Source organism: Thrips palmi, unplaced genomic scaffold (genome assembly GCF_012932325.1).
Source record: "Thrips palmi isolate BJ-2018 unplaced genomic scaffold, TpBJ-2018v1 HiC_scaffold_8, whole genome shotgun sequence".
Taxonomy (NCBI): Eukaryota; Metazoa; Arthropoda; class Insecta; order Thysanoptera; family Thripidae; genus Thrips; species Thrips palmi.
In genome coordinates, this window is record NW_023144635.1 from 5,964,543 (window position 1) to 5,980,493 (window position 15,951).

At 54.3% G+C, this 15,951-nt stretch overlaps 3 protein-coding genes across 5 annotated transcripts in view; all 3 read left to right on the forward strand.

Annotated features, from left to right (window-relative positions):
* Nucleotides 1–255: 255 nt before the first annotated feature.
* On the forward strand, nucleotides 256–1,907 carry LOC117652946 (40S ribosomal protein S5). 2 transcript variants are annotated; one of them, XM_034398166.1, is made up of 5 exons: nucleotides 256–384; nucleotides 961–1,106; nucleotides 1,182–1,520; nucleotides 1,595–1,693; nucleotides 1,796–1,907. In XM_034398166.1, exons 2-5 carry the CDS (start codon nucleotides 966–968, stop codon nucleotides 1,862–1,864), a joined length of 648 nt encoding a protein of 215 aa, XP_034254057.1. In that variant the 5' UTR covers nucleotides 256–384; nucleotides 961–965; the 3' UTR covers nucleotides 1,865–1,907. The 2 variants fall into 2 exon arrangements, with proteins under 2 accessions (XP_034254057.1, XP_034254058.1); XM_034398167.1 differs by having other exon boundaries at nucleotides 352–471.
* A 598-nt stretch (nucleotides 1,908–2,505) lies between these two features.
* LOC117652945 (zinc finger protein 331-like) lies at nucleotides 2,506–6,739 on the forward strand. Of its 2 annotated transcripts, none has more exons than XM_034398165.1 (5): nucleotides 2,506–2,741; nucleotides 3,036–3,145; nucleotides 3,271–3,457; nucleotides 3,528–3,696; nucleotides 3,780–6,739. In XM_034398165.1, the coding sequence occupies exons 3-5, from the start codon at nucleotides 3,384–3,386 to the stop codon at nucleotides 4,719–4,721; spliced, it is 1,185 nt and encodes a 394-aa protein (XP_034254056.1). In that variant the 5' UTR covers nucleotides 2,506–2,741; nucleotides 3,036–3,145; nucleotides 3,271–3,383; the 3' UTR covers nucleotides 4,722–6,739. The 2 variants fall into 2 exon arrangements, with proteins under 2 accessions (XP_034254056.1, XP_034254055.1); XM_034398164.1 differs by having other exon boundaries at nucleotides 2,506–2,674.
* Nucleotides 6,740–7,563: 824 nt separating this feature from the next.
* The window catches only part of LOC117653442 (frequenin-1), a 61,842-nt gene continuing 53,454 nt past the window's right edge, over nucleotides 7,564–15,951 (forward strand). The window contains exon 1 of the mRNA XM_034399098.1: nucleotides 7,564–8,030. Coding sequence (XP_034254989.1) covers nucleotides 7,967–8,030 — 64 coding nt within the window. The 5' untranslated portion in view covers nucleotides 7,564–7,966. The remainder of the gene's footprint in view (nucleotides 8,031–15,951) is intronic.

The following is a 15,951-nucleotide window of genomic DNA, read 5'->3' on the forward strand; positions in this document are numbered from 1 at the left end:
AAAAAAAACAGACAGCTAGTGATTTAGGGTCGAGAAACGAGTAAAACCTCAGTTCAAACCTTCCGGCCTGTAACCGGAAACTAACTTTCGCCAACATACTGCATTATTCCACGACATTGGGTTGATCAAAAGACTCATAAATCTGAGTTGATGTTTTCAAAAAAAGCAAAGGAAAGTGAGAAATATTTATTGATTCATTAGGACTTATATTTTGAAATGTTCAAGCAGGTTATGAAATTACTTTTCATTGTTCAGAGGTTGGTGCATTGTATTACGAAAAGAAAACGAAGAGGAAGAAGTCTCGTGAGCATATTCAACTTCCGGTGACAGCCCTAGCCTTTCTTTTCTCAGTCGGCGTGTAGTGATCTGGAAGTGTAAACTCGTGTGAGTTTCAATTTTTGTATGTCTACGTCCCTATCAAACTTTTAGAGTTATTTTACATCTTATTCGCGTTTTGTGAACTGAGCTGATGTACGTTTTAAATTCGATGGTTTACTATCTGAAGACGTTTGATTGAATTTCTCGTGTACACGTGGTAGTTGTGCGGTGCGCCTGTTAGGCTTACTCCGGCCTCCAATTGTTTACGGATTACGTAAATGCACTCAACCTACCTCATATTTTACCTACTGAATTTTCAGCAGACTACCCTTAAGGCTCATAGGTCACGAGTACAATACTTTTTGCGAGGGCTTCACAACGTCTTGTTTATGTTGCTCATTAGTGTTCTGGAGGTTATGTGCCCTTCTATTTTCTTTGCGGACTGAATTGTTACTGCGGCTTTACTTAGTGTACTTAGTTATTGGTCCGATATTTTTCGCCTGTGTCAGCGATTTATTTTTTGCGTGTCTTATCACTGGTCCCGTATTAGTAGGTAGTGTCAGGGATTGGAAGCTTGAACAGCTCGTTCAAGACGGTGGCTCAGCCAAGCATGTGATTTGACACCGCTCTGTTTGTTCGCAGCCAAAATGTCCGACGAAAACTGGGATGAGGATGTTGCGGTGGGAGCCACAGACTTGGCTTCTGCCCAAACAGCGGAGATGCCCGAGGTCAAGCTCTTTGGCCGCTGGAGCTGTGACGATGTTCAGGTGTCTGACATGTCCCTGCAGGTATGATTTTCACTTTTTGCATGTCTTTCTATGAGCGATTTGTCGACCGTTTCTCACTTTGTTTGTGTTTTGCAGGATTACATTGCAGTTAAAGAGAAGAATGCTAAGTACCTTCCTCACTCAGCTGGTCGTTATGCTGCCAAGCGCTTCCGCAAGGCTCAGTGCCCCATTGTGGAGCGACTCACAAACTCTTTGATGATGCATGGCCGCAACAACGGTAAGAAGCTGATGGCAGTCCGCATTGTCAAGCACGCCTTCGAAATCATCCACCTGCTCACTGGAGAGAACCCTCTCCAGGTCTTGGTCACGGCCATCATCAACTCTGGGCCTCGTGAAGACTCCACACGTATTGGCAGAGCTGGTACTGTGAGGCGACAGGCTGTTGACGTGTCTCCTCTGAGGAGAGTGAACCAGGTGAGCTGCTGTCCCAGTTTTTCCTTTGTTCACTTAAGAGTGTTCACAGCAGTAACATTCTTCCTATCTTTCAGGCCATCTGGCTGCTTTGCACGGGAGCTCGTGAAGCTGCCTTCAGGAACATCAAGACCATTGCCGAATGTGTTGCTGATGAGCTTATCAATGCTGCCAAGGTATATTTCTGAGTTTCTTGCATTGAGAATATTTTAAATTTTTCCTTATGTGTTACCATTTCAAATGTCGTGTACTTATGTTACTCTTCTCTTTTGGTTTAGGGATCCTCAAATTCTTATGCCATTAAGAAGAAGGATGAGTTGGAGCGTGTGGCGAAGTCTAACCGTTAATTATATTTCCCTGTTCACATCAATAAAAGATGTGAAAACTTTAGTTTGTTCTACTTCATGCTTCCCCATGGTTTACCTCAACACACATGATGCAAAGAGTTACTCATCAGATATGATTTTGTCAATTTCTTTTCCCTTTGAATGGCATATTGCTCATTGTCCTATCTTAATACCATGAAATAAGTCAAATGTATTACAGGATGAGCCCTTCAGCTATTAGTTTCTGTTTGTCTTGTCTATTCAATGAACATGATTGTAGGAAGTATTATGAAAGTTGATAAGAAAATGTTAACATCAATTATGACTGTTTTATAAAAGAAAATGAAGGGGGGGGGGGCAATTGCACATCTTTTGCTTCTCTGTGGGAAGAGTGACTAGATGCTTGGTACCTGTTTCAAGCCTGTAGCCCTATTATCCAATTGCACCCAAGACACAGTTGCATTTCAAGTTCATACATCAAGACGGACTAACTACATATGCCTGTGGTTGTGACACATTGTGTACATATTAAAGGAACACTTGAGTGAAAACTCTTAACTTTCCTGCTCAGAAGCCGAGTTAATGAATTTTGGCGCTCGTTAACATTTCTGCTCTGCCTGCTATAATGCCTCTCTGTGTGCCCCGCCTACACCAACTCCCCCCTCCCCTCCATCTCTTCCACCCCCCACCCGACGCAGCGAGAAGTTTGTAGGCAAACTGGCTCAAAACATCTGACAAATTGATAAATTTTAACGAGAGCCTTATTTTTTTCACACTTCTCTTATATTTGATTGGCCCTATGAATTTCTTATAGTTCCGTGCAACTATACGGTTAGTTATGATAATTACGTTTCCGATGCTGAAAACGAATGTGTCTGCTGCTTTCATAGTAGTTTAGGTTATATTGCTATGTTTCCCGATCAAAATACATGTTTGCCTTGTCATTGCGTCTATTGTTATGCGCTTTTCTGTTTTGAAAAGGCTCCTAATTTTTGTATACGAGTCTTTTGTTACCTCTTTGTTGTCAACTTCTCCACTGCCTATTCATAGGCCAGTTGGTTGTTTCAGCAACTTTGTTCAGTGAAACTCTTTGTGCCATCTGCTTTTAAAGCTGTCTTCCATGTCTTTACTTCATTTTGCTCCTTTTTAAATTTCTGATTATGTCCTATTTCTGTTGTGTTTACTGTTACAGCAATCTGAGCTTGTTCTCTCTATCTTTGCGATATAACTGGACATCGACTGACATCACAATTGTGCGATATTTGAGACGCCCTGTGCTATGATAGTATCTTCATGTTTCAGGTGTGAATAACTTTTTTATCACCTAAAATAGTATAATTTTAGGATTTCATATCGAATTTTGTTTGCAACTTGACAAATTTATGATCAAATTTTGTTTTGTCTCACCATTTTTTTTCTTTTTGCAGATTATAGTATAATCTTCCCATTTGTCCGTCATGATCGATTTTACATGATCTCTAAGACCCTGGTCGTAAAATAGATTTTCAATCAAGAACATTTATCAGTAAAACTTGTAGGTATGGAGGGAACCACTGAAGTAACTGAAACAGATGTGTCTGTGAACTCTCACATTTCACCTGAGGAAATGAACAGGTAAGCAGTAGTTGGCTTGGGTTTTGTGGTCTATGAGTTGAAGTTGAATGATATTTACTGTTTTCTGCAGATTTTGTGAGGCATCTGAGGTAGTGGTGTCAGAAGCTGTTTCGTGTGAAACTGAGGCCTCTACATCTAGTTCAGTTATTATGACCACCCCTCGAACTCAAGAAGTCCCAATGGTCAGCTTATCTGGTGGCAAGGCAGTATATCTCTCTGATCAATTTACTGCTGTGCTTGTAAGTTTTTAATAATAGGATAGCAATTTGGTACTAAATAATATATCAGCTTGGAATATTCATTTCTTTTATCTTATTGATAGGTCAAACCAGAGTCGCTGTTGTATGGTGTTGAAGTTCCTGTTGTGAAGAAAGAACCAGATGAGTTGCCCTCTAATGATATAATCACTGTAGCTGCTTCTTCAGGAGTTTATTCTGATGGGGTTTCTGTTCCTGTCACTCAACTTCCATGGCTTGCACCTATTAGTCAACCTATCGATCAGAAGGATGTGCCTGATGACGCACAGAAGACTCAAAATCCGATGTTGGTTCCCCATGAAACCTCACCTGATTCTGCATCAGCAACACCTGCAGCTCCTTACATGTTTGAAAGTAAAGATCGCCTTTTTGAGTGTGAATTCTGTCCTAACATTCGATTTACGAGAGGACAATTGCGACGTCACAAAACAGTCCACTTAGGACAAAGGAATTATATATGCAATACTTGTGGGAAAAGGTTTGCTTGGAAACACTCTTTATTGAAGCATGCGGTCCTTCACACTGGTCAAGCACCATTTTCATGTGGCCAGTGTGGAAAACTGTTCTCAGCAGCCCATCATCTCCAGCATCATGTTAAGCAGCATGAAGTTCAGAGACGCTTTGAATGCACCAAATGTGACAAAGTGTTTACTCAGTCTGAGGAGCTTACCATGCATCTTGAATCTCATTCAGATAATGAAACCTACATGTGTAGTATCTGTGCAAAATGTTTTGTTTCAAAGTTCGAATTAAGTGCGCATGTGCGTTCTCATAATGATACCAGTGGCATTTCCATGGCAACTGAGGATGATTCACTGCTTAAACAAAATGTGGCGCACAGTGGCATAGTTTACGTTACCCAGCCTGATTTAACGGGAGGCCAGGTGATAACCCATGAAAAGCTTGTAAGTGGAGCCGTCAATCAAATAACTCCGCACATTGTTACTCTACAGGCTGCAAATCCCAATGTACCTGTTACTTCAGTTGCTTCTTGCCCAAGCACATAAATAATTTCAATGTATATTTGTTTTGTGTGAAAGTTCTTTAATATTGATCTGTAGCCCTTTGTCTTCCTACTAACATTTCGGAACTCATTTCCTTGTTGTGATACTGTGCATTAAAAACAACTTTTTTCTTTTCTTACGTTTTGTCTGTAGTGTCAGTGAAACCAAAACGTTTCTAACCAACAATGTGGGTTTCACAGTTGTCTTTCTGACTAGCATTTAAGGGCAAATGTGTCTTGATGTTGTTTGGTTTATTCAGATCATATCTAATTATAGTATAAGATGTAGATGTTGTGTGTACAAATTAGTATGAAAACCTCTATTTCATGTAGTTTTGTTTAATGCCTTTAAAGGGCCAAATGAGTTATGCAATATAAGAAGGTAGTTTCTTAATATTTTTTTTATTTTCTTACTTTTTTCTGCTGTGCACTTAATTTTCTCTCTTTCATTGGGTAACCATTCATACTTTTGTGTCATAAGAAGAATGGTGCTGCTAGCAATTTGAATGGTTTCTATCCAACTGTGATATCCATTTCAAACAAAAGTGTAAGTAATCGTGATCAGTTATTTGGAAAAAGAAAAAAAAAGAGTAGGTTTATCTCTTTAAAATGTGTTGTTTATAATACTCTCTCCAAGATTATGTCACCCTCTCAAAATAAAAACGTTGGATCATCTACTATGAAGAACAAATCCTTCAAAGGCTGCACACAGGTTTTTGAACCATTACTCCAATTTGGGTAGTGATGCATTAATTTTGTTCAAACAATTTGGTTTAGGATTATTGATCTTTGGTGCATTTAAGTACATGGGAAATATTGGTGTGTTAACATTTTTGCTTGTGGATATTGAAATAATACTTAACAGTCGGCGAAAGAGTATTAAGGTGCTGCCTTTATTGTTTTACCTGCCTCTCACACTTATTCCATGTTATTTCACTATGAGGTGACTGATGGTGAATATTTGTTTAAGTTTAAAGGTGCTCCATTTCCCAAGTTATTCCTATGTGATAAATTAGTAACAGATTACTTATTTAGGAAGCCATTGATTATGATGTATTTTTGTGTCATCTTCTGTTATGTACAATTGTTGTAAGTGTTATAAATTTTATGAGGGTTAAAGTTTATTTGATTTTTAAGAGGAGAGCTTCAACACTTCTTTATTTATGTTGATTGGAAAATGTAGTGTTAGTTTATACAGCAAGTGGTATCAGCTGTTTTGTGCCACTGTGTGCGTACTTCATTTAAATTTATGAGACACTGCATCACATTTTCAACAAACAATTTTCCTCATTTGACAAATATAGGTGATGGGGTTGTTTTTACATTTCCAATGACCCATTATCTACCCACTCAATGGTTCTGAAACTACTGGATAATTTTGATCTTAAATATTATATTTTGAGTGCTCTAAAATGTTAACTTCTTTTGTAAGTGGTATTGGGCTACATTCCATTTTTAAGACGTATGATCTAAACTTGAGTTATTTAGGAGTATTAATCTCACTATATAATGATGTATATGTATGTGATGATTTAATTGGAGGCATGTTATATGCCTCTGATCTGCTTTCATGCATAAGAACTCTAAGGAGTACCTTTCACTGCTATTGTCACAATGTCTCCGAATGCTCTTGTGTTCCTATGTGTTTGGAGGCATGTTATTCCTGCTTACCGAATTAAGTGATATTGTCATTAATATTTTATGTACTTTTCTTTAGAGTAGAAGTCTACACTATTACAAGTAAATGTTTTTAACCTCTTTATATTTCATCATTGGGTTTTGTCTATTACGATTAAGTATTGAAAATACTTTCTATGATTGTGACCTATGCATGATAAAAGTTGCAAGAGTGTCCTGTTTCCTTTTGCTTTGCTAAGTTTGTTCTTGCTCTTTCGTTTTGTTAATGTTTGATTTAAAAAAAATAAGTTGGGAAATTATTGGTAATTAAATAACTGCTGTACCCCTAAAAAGTTCCTTTCTAATGACATATTCTTAAGAAAATAAAATAATCTTACAGTCCAACTAGGCCTCAGTTATTCTCCCAGCCTCTTTCAACACATCAATCCGAACAGGCAACAATCATGAGTCACCAAAAGACATATCAGGATACATGCATTCATCTTGGAAAAAAACAGGAAATTTTAAAAAAATTGTCATGGAAATTGATGGCAAATTTCGGACTTGCTCTACAATTTGGATTATCAACAGCACCAAAAGCGGAAGGATTGTGCACAGAGACTATATCAAAGTTGTTTCTCCCTCATAACTAACTCAACAAAGTGAAAGAGACCAAAATTTACAGTGTCTCAGCAAGTTCTGCCAAGGAAGCGAAATGCAAGCTGAACCCTTTTTTCTCTTGCCGCACACAGCTCCCCTTCGCCGGGCCTTTTTGGCCGGGGCTCGGGTTGCTTCATCAGGATACAGTGCTACACGGCTACCCAGCCAGCGAACAGGGGGAGTCCCACCTACCCCCACCCGACTTCACCCGAGGGGAGATAGGGACACCCCCACCACAGCTCACCCCACTGCCAGGGGCGGCGAGGAGGTGGGCGCAAGCGGAAGGGGGGCGCAAACCTTGCTAACGGGGCTGGAGGGCTGGGGGCTGGAGGGCTGGGGCGGTGGAGAGGGGTGCGGTGGGGTGGCTGGCTGGGCCCCGGGCTGGGCTGGGCTGGGGCTGGGGCTCCTCCAGCAGTGCCTAACCACCCCAGTCTCCAACCCCTCCGGCCTCCACAGCCCCGCGGCCCCCGCGGCCCCCGCGTGCTGCGCTCAGTTGCCGTCCAGCCGCCCCCGCGAGTGTTTGTACCGCGCGCTCCACCTAGTGGCGAGCCGAGTGGAAGCCGAGCCGAGCCGAGCCGAGCAGAGCCGAGCCGAGCCGCATCGAGCCGCATCGAGCCGCGCCGTGACGCGTAAACATCCCGCCTTGCCTTGCCTTCCCCGCCCCCCTGGCCCCGGCAGGGCCCCGCGCCCCGCAGGCCCCGAATTGACTAAGGACCAAGGCGAAAGGCAAAGGCAAAGGCGCCAAGGCGCAGCCAAGGACCGAAGGGACCGCAGGGACGGCCTGACGTCGGCCAGGCGACTCGCACCACGTCAGTGACGTGGTGGTTGTTACGTGCCCGGTGTTGTTATGCCGACAGTGCCAGTGAGTGTCGGCGAGTGAGTGAGTGAGTGCGCGCGGTGTGCAGCAGACAGCGCAGACAGCACGCAGGGCGAGCGAGATAAGAAGGCGCCGAGGGACACGCCGGCGTCACCATGGGCAAGAAGAACTCCAAGCTGAAGCAGGAGACGATCGAGAGGCTGACGACGGACACCTACTGTGAGTACCGCAGCGCAGCCAGTGCAGCGGAGCGGACTGCACCCAGCCTCTTGTAGGCGGGGGCGCGCGGGGGTGGGTCGGAGATGAGTGACTGCATCGGAGCGGGGAGGGGGTGGGCTGGGACGGCACCAGGAAGGGACCAGGCCGGCGCCAAGTTGTGGCGCCACCCCGCGAGCCCCGCGAGCCCCGCACCTCGCGGCGTCGATGTTCCTTTGTCGCCCCTTGAAGAGGAATCCTGCTTGCCCTGCTTGCCGAATTCACGGCGGAGCGGCTCCGCTCTCTTTTGTGCTTGTCCCGGGGTGCAGCCCCAGCCCCCAGCCCCCAGCCCCGCACCCTCTCGGAGCACCTCCTGGAATCCCTCCTGGAGTCGCCCCTAGGGTCCCCCCGAGGCCCGCACTGGCGGCGACCCTTTCGCCCGACGCTTCGCCTCGCCTCGCCCCCACGGCCCCCACCCCTGGCTTGGCAACTTTAGGTGAGCCCCCGCACCGCCCGTCGTGCCCCGCCCCTTCCTGCCCACTCCGTACTCCGTCCCTTGAGTCCACATCCCACCTCCAGCTCGCAGTGCTGGCCTCAGCGTCGGCGCTAGGCCCCCAAAGCGTGCTGCGACTGCCTTGGGCGGCCTCGGTGCCGGCCTGGCATGGCCCGGGGGCCCGGGCTAGTGGCTGGCCGATGACTGACATCACACGGCACACGGAACACACCTCGCGCCGTATCAGATAACGGTTGCGCACCGTCCCGTCCCGACCGGACGCCGACCGGCCCGGCAGGCCGCGTAGAGTTTCGATAGCGGTGCAGCGGTGCAGCAGCGGGCCGACCGGCCGCAATTAGACGCATGCGATGCAGGGCGATGCAGGGCGATGCAGGGCGATGCAGGGCGATGCAGGCCGCGGCGCGGCCAGGCGCTGGCGTGCCGCGCCCTGCCCCATTGATTCCGCATACTCGATGGCCTGCTTCGGGTCGAACGGGGTCGTCGTCTGGGCTTTGGGCGTCGCGGCGGCGTCCGACGCGCAGCGCGCAGCCCGAAGCGCGCCCCGAAGCGCGGTCCGCCCGGCACGCCCTCGCTCGTGCGCGCCAATGTTTCTTTCTTTTCCAGCGAGGGTCGAGCAGAGGCGCAGCGCGGTGGTGCGTTGGCCGGGTGGCCACTCTAGAGTTGTCCTAGATCCTACGGCTGGCATTACGGCGGTATCACGCGGATAAGGAAGGGCACTGCCCGACCGGGCCGCTCCGTAGGGTTGCCTACCCGCCCCTCCTGTGCATGCTTGCAGGAAGGGACGGCGCAGCGTTGGCGCAGCCCCTGGGGACGCAGCGACCCTGGCCGCGTGCAGTGCAGTGTAGTGCAGTGCGGTGTGGGACCGACCGTGCTCGAGGCGAACAGGCGGACGCCAAGTCGCGTCTGGGCGTGCAAAAAGCGACATATTTCAGGGCTGCGGCGCTGCGGCCCCCCCCCCCCTCCCTCACCCCCCGGCCGCCGACCGCGCTCCGGAACACCCTCTGCATCCTCGCCCCGACAGCCTCCCCCCATGCCGCTGCGTATTTAGCCGTCATTGTCTCGTCCATCGGCGTGCCCACGCTGCGCCTGTCCGAGGCCCGTGGCTGTGGCGGCTGTGCCCGCACCCACACGGACTGCCGGACACCACCGCCGGAGTGCCGGGGGCTCGGCCGGGGGCGCGGGCGGCCTAAAAACCTGACAACGGAGACACGGCCGGGCGGGGGCACGGCGATGGGGACACTCAATCTGCCGACGCGGCCATAGCGGCCGTGGCGCGGCGGCCTCTGCGGCTGGCGGACTCTAATGGGCTGCGCGGCCGGTGGTTAATAGGAGTCCGCCCCGCCCCGCCACGCCACGCCGTGTACCGTGAAATACCAAGGCAGCCTTATCTGGTTGTGATAGCGCCACAGATAGAGTGACGCAGTCACAACGGCCGCTACGGACGTGCACTTACACTCACTCACTCACTCACTCACTCACTCACTCACTCACACACACACACATCACAGAGAGAGAGAGAGAGAGAGAGAGAGAGAGAGAGAGAGAGAGAGAGAGAGAGAGAGAGAGAGAGAGAGAGAGAGAAGCAGGCAGCGCGTAGGGCATGCGTGTCGGTGACGTTGCCTACCCCCGACTCCGCAGGCGCTCTTGCTCGGCTTCGGTGGGCGCGGCGGTGCGACAGTGCGTCGGTGCGGCAAGCTGCCTCGGTCCAGAATCGCCTTTCTTGAGTTAGGCGCGGCTGCTGCGGCGGCGCTCGAAGCGAGAGAGAGAGAGAGAGAGACAGTGGCGGCCCGCGGTCGGTCTGACCGGAGTGGCTCTGAGACGGGCGCCCACCGGCCAGCCCCCGTCTTACGCCGTATCGCCGTGTCCGCGGGGGATTGTCTGATTCGCTTGTATCGCGGCACCATTTACCATGTTCGTTTTCGCGTGTGATTAGTAATTCCTACTGGCGGGTCCAGCGACAACGGCCGACCTGCCGCTGCCGCTCCTAGCGCACGTCCGCACGGCTGCCAGCACTGCCAGCACTGCCAGCACTGCCAGTGAGGTCGGGGTCGGGACGCTACCCAACTACCGACAAAAATGGGAAAGCCACTAAAAGTTTCTACAACTTTTTTCAAATCCTCAAAATTTTTGTCAACTTTTTGGACCCGTTGGTGGTGGTCCCCTTGACGGCGCTGAGGGCTTGCTCGGGGGTCGGGGCCTGTCTAATGCGATGTCCTACCACCGCGGCCCCGAGTCCACTACGGCCACCCTACGCCCTACGGCCACGAGGTGCGTGAGCCAAGTGGAAATGCGTCCAAAGAACCCGGCGAGCACCGCCCCTTCCCCTCCCCGCCTCTCCCCACCCCCTTGCCCCGCACGTAATCTACCGTTAACTCGGCGTGCGCTGTCACATATTTCAGGGCGACGGCGTGGCCGGGGCTCTGCTGGTGCCCCCCCCCCCCCCCCCCCCCGAGTTGCGCTGCGGGTCCAAGTCACCCCCCTCGCGCATACTCCGCCGCTCAACCGCTGTCCCGCTGTCTTGCGCCACTCGGCGCCACCCTTGGCTGCTTCCAAGCGGGGTTCCCGTCGGTCCACCTTGGCGGGGCTCTCCACGAGTGGGAGAGAGAAGGGGAGCGAGCGTTCTGCCACTGAGAACCCCGAGAACCGCCCCCGCGGCGCGAAATATGCCGGCGTATTCGTATATTCCGGCGTGTTTACGACCGCCATGTTGAGCACGCAGCAGCCTCGTCTCATCCAGCTCCTCGCCAGTGTACCAGCACCAGGGGCTGGCCATCGACGCCATCGATCTCCTGCACTCGCATTTCGCCTCAGTCGTCGGATCGCACCACCGCATGCGCACCAGGCTGGTGCCGCTTGTCGCTGCGCCAGAGCGCTTGGCACGGCGACGCTTTCTAGCTAGCAGGCCGACACTCACAGAGACACAGCCCCCTCCCGCGCCCGCGCCAAGCAACGCCACGTCGCTCTGTCTCCCTCGCACTGCCACGGCTTGCCAGCTCGAGTGCGAGAGAGCCAGAGCGGCGATAGCGACATTCCCGGAATCAGGCCGGGCTGCGTGCGTGCGCCGATATGCCCGACCGATCAATTTTCGACGACACAAGGCTGACTCCACTTTGGTATCGAGCGGGCGACTTGTTGAGTTGCGTCGCGTCCCTTTGTCGCGCGCCCGCTGTCCACTGGACTGTCCACCGGTCCGTCCACTGGACTGTCCACTGTCCACTGGACTGTCCAACGGTGTGCCCACCTATGTGCAGGCCGGGTCGACACCGTCCACTGCCACCGCAACCTCGACACCACGCCACCCCCTGCTCGCTGCTCGCGATGCATGACCCGATGTCGTTTGCCAGTGTGCCCGTTTGCCGCGTGTTTGGTGTTTGCGCTGCCGCCTCGGCCGCCTCTGTGATCGCCGACCTGGCCAGACCTAGCGTGGCAGGGTGTGCCTTGGTCGCGTCGTTGGAGCACGTGCCGCGGACGCCAGCCAGGCGGCCAGCCAGGCGGCCAGCCAGGCAGCCAGCCAGGCAGCCAGCCAGGCAGCCAGCCAGGCAGCCAGCCTGATACGGAACCACGTGGCGAGGGTAGGGTCATTAAATCTGGGAGCGCGGCTGCCTGCCGGGCTGCCTGCCAGCCTGCCTGCCCGGCTGGTCGGCTCCGAGGCGGCGGGATGACTTGGGGGTGGCGTGTCGGCCGGCACAATGTACGTCTAATTTTAATGGCGTTTTCATGTTCCACAACAACTTTGTTGCAAATAAGGCGGGCGGTGGCCGGCGCGGCGGGGCGCGCGATCGGGCCGCCAGTGTGCCACGGTGGTGGAGCGGAGCGGGGCGTGTGTAAGGGCCACGCTCCCTCGTCGCCAGGCTGGCCTCCCGACAGGGCGGCGGTCGGATCGGACCGCCCGGACTGCCGCTGGAGAGAGAGGAAGGGAACAATCCCCGAGAGTGCAGCACGGCCGAAGCAGCGAAGCACGGCGACGGCCGCCGTGTCGCCCAGGCCCTGCCGCCCGTGCCACACACTGCCAAGACACGCCAAGGCCACCAAGGCCGCCGAGGCCGGCCAGCTGATAGAGGTGCTTTATGGTGTCCTGGCCGAGCGTCGCCGAGGCCCTCGTGTCGCGGTCTTGGCCTCGCTGACGGCGAGGCTGACGGGCAGCCCGAGGCCGACAGACCCTGTCCGGCCGGCCGGCGCTGTCTTCCGGGAGGCAGGGCGGCGCCGCGCGCGTGCCGCGTGCTGAATCAAACGGCCACTTTATAGAGCGGCCATTCCATTCCATTCCATTCCATTCCAGCGACACTGGTGCCCATTTTGATTCCTTTACGACTCGGCTCGCCGCCTTTGCTGCCGGCGCTGCCGTTCCGCACGGCGGCAACACGCGCGGCGCGGCGGGGCGGCGCGGCGGAACCCCCGGACAGCCGGGGACTCGCCAAACAGGGCGGCACAAAAGCCTTGGCAGAGTACAACACGGCCCACCGCCCCCCCCCCCACCCCCCGGTGCGCTTTTGCACCTATCTCGCCATTGACCTTTGAGGCGCGCTGTGCCCCTGGCGCCGTGCCCCGCTGCGCCCCGCAGAGCTTTACTCCCCCCATATCGTGTGGGCCCGCCCCGCCCCGCCCCGCCCCGCCCCGCCCCGCCCCGCCCCGCCCCGCCCCGCCATGACCCTCGAGCCGTGCCCGGCCTGAATGACCGGAGTGGAAAGGGACGCGATGGGTCGTAAGGGGGCGGGGGCTGTCCAGAGTGCCCTGTCCGTGCCGCCCCCGGGCCAGGTCCGCGAGGTGCCGTTAGCGCCGCGGGCCGCGCCGTGCCGTGCCACGCCGAGGCGGGTCGGGCCGTGTCTGGCCCCGAGCTCCACGGGATTGGCAAAGCAGCAGACGACAGGATCAGCCCGGCGGGGCCAGCCCAGGCCGGCCGAGCGATTCAGAAGAGTCGTTTCGTCGTTCTTGTGTCTCTGTCCCACCCACGCGGCCCTCCGTGAGGGTGCGAGAGAGACAGAGCGCAGGATCGGCCGACGGGCCGCATCCATAATGCACCACCGATGAGGGATAGAATGGACTGTCCTCTGTTATTCCCTCCCAGCTGTGCCTCTCCCACCCCGATCCCCACCCCGATCCCGCCCGATCTCGATCCCGATTCCGAGCTGCGAGTCCCGCCGGCCGAACAAGTCGAAGAGGACAGAAATAAAGTTTCTGTTTGAATGAATGCAGCAGGCCGCGCGTGGGCGTGGCGGGGCGGGGTGGGGCGTGGCGGGGCGTGGCGGGGCGGGGCGTGGCGGGGCGGGGCGGGGCGTGGCGGGGCGCGACGGGGGCGTCAAATCGCGGCCCGCCTGTAAACTCAGTTTGCGTGTCCTCGGCGCCGTCCTCGTTCTTGTCGCGGGAAAAGGGAAATGAAATGAAATTTGCGGCCGAGATTCGTCGATTCGTCTCACGCGGCCCAGGGCCGCCCACACCACCCACGGCCCGCTCCAGCACGGTAGAGCACGGTCCCAAACACTTGCGGTGTGTCAACCTCCTGGACGCTCCAGCACTAGCGGGGCTCTGCCGCGCTGTTGGCCGGGGTCTGCCACCACACCGACTGGCACGCTGGAGCACGGCGTGGACTCCGCGTCGCAGCTAAACAAGAAAGCAGTGTCAACAAAGAATTTTATTGGCTATCAAGCGGACCAAACTCAATGTTGGTTGATTTGAGAACGCGCCCCGGCTGGCGCGTCCGGCGGGCTGCCCTCGGTCTGCCCGCACAGTGTGTCCGTCCGCGACCTCCCTTTGCTCTTGGACGCCGTCCAGAGGTCGCCTTACCGCCGATCTTGGCCGATGCGGGGATGATCTTCTTCTGTGTCTGGAGAAAAAAGAACGTTTACGGGACATGTCTGCAGAAAGCCAAAGCTGGTCGCCGTGTCTCCGCTGCAGCTCGTCCTCGCGCTCAAGATGGATGGCTCCCTGCGCTACGCAGTGCGCAGCCGGGCGCGGCGGACGGAATGCCGACCTGCGGGTCAACAGTACTTCGTCGCTCTTTTACACTGTAGGGTTGCGACAGAGGCGGAGCGGGCAGAGCGACGGAAGCGCTGTCCGGACCCAAAATGCTGCAGCCGACCCATCTACTCTCCCCGAGGCTCTCCCCCTCCCCTCCCCTCCAGGCTGCTCGTTGCTGCTCGTCCAGGCAATCACCTCTACAGACCGTGCTTCATGCTGAGCAATGCCCTCTCATCGCCGGGGCCGAACTTGACATTATGAGGTACTCGATTCCCGGCGCCCCCCCTCCTCTCCGCGCCGCGCCAGCGCTCAGCCTTTTGGTACCCCCCCCCACTCCCCACCCCTCCCCCGAGGCCCCCTTGACCCCTTTCGACTCGCGTGGAGCCTGAAGCACTCGGCTTCTCTTCCGTGTGACCTTCCCCGTCCTTCCCCGCCATCCTCCTGGCTCTCGCTCTTGTTGGCGCGGAGCAGGAACAGTGCCTGGATGCTTATTACTGGAGTCGGGCCTCCGGGCGGTGCCCCCACCCACCCACGCGTTACGCAGCCCAGTCACGACCCCGTTCATTACGCCATCGGTTTCGGAAAACTTTCCGCGCTCGCCAGTCCGCCATAACCTTTTCCAGCGTGCCATCAGGGCGAAAGCCCAGCCCAGCCCGGAACCCGGAAGAGGGCCAGGACCGAGTCATGGACGCACGCCCGCGGCCAGCACGCGGGGACGGGGGCCGGACGGGGACAGGACGGCGGGCCCGCAGTTTGCAAGTCCTAACAGAGTGGCGGCCGCGCTTCGTTCAACTCCGTCGGACTCGCTGAGGTTGGAATGAGTGGTGCGGCGTGCGGCGGCGCGGCCGTCCCGGGGCCGTCCCCACCTCGTCAGGCCCGGCCGGCCACGCCACTGCCACGCCGCGGCCACCACGCCCTGCAGTGTGGCCAACAACTTGGCCAACTTGGTGACGGCAAACACACTTGGCCGGGAGGGCCGAAGCGAAGGGGAGGGAAGGGCTGCCCAGGGCCGGCCAGGGCAGGGCCGACGGATAACAAAAGTTGCACGGTGCGGCGGCCCACGGACTGTGCACCGCCGCGCCCGCCCCGCACCCCGGTGGTGTTTCTACTCACGGGAGTCCGGCAGCGCGGTGGAAACAACTCTCTGTGTTCCCGAGAACAGTGTAAGGGATTACAGTTTCAAGCGAATCAGGTTTACCACTATCTTTCTCCTATCGTTTCTTTGTTTCTTTCGTTCTTTATTCTTTCTTTCTTTAGCAGTCGCGCGTTCTTGTGCGGTTATGTGCCACCGGAAACACATACATTTTCTATCTCGTGCATCTTTCCTCTTTGGTTGACAAAGCAAGATTTTAGATTTTAGATCAAAACAAGGGCTGTCCTGGCGGAGCGCCCGGCGGGACGGCAATAGGCAGCCCGCTCGCAGTGGTGCGGGCGGGCTGCCTACCCACGGAGCCGCAGGCGCTCGCCGCTCCGCCA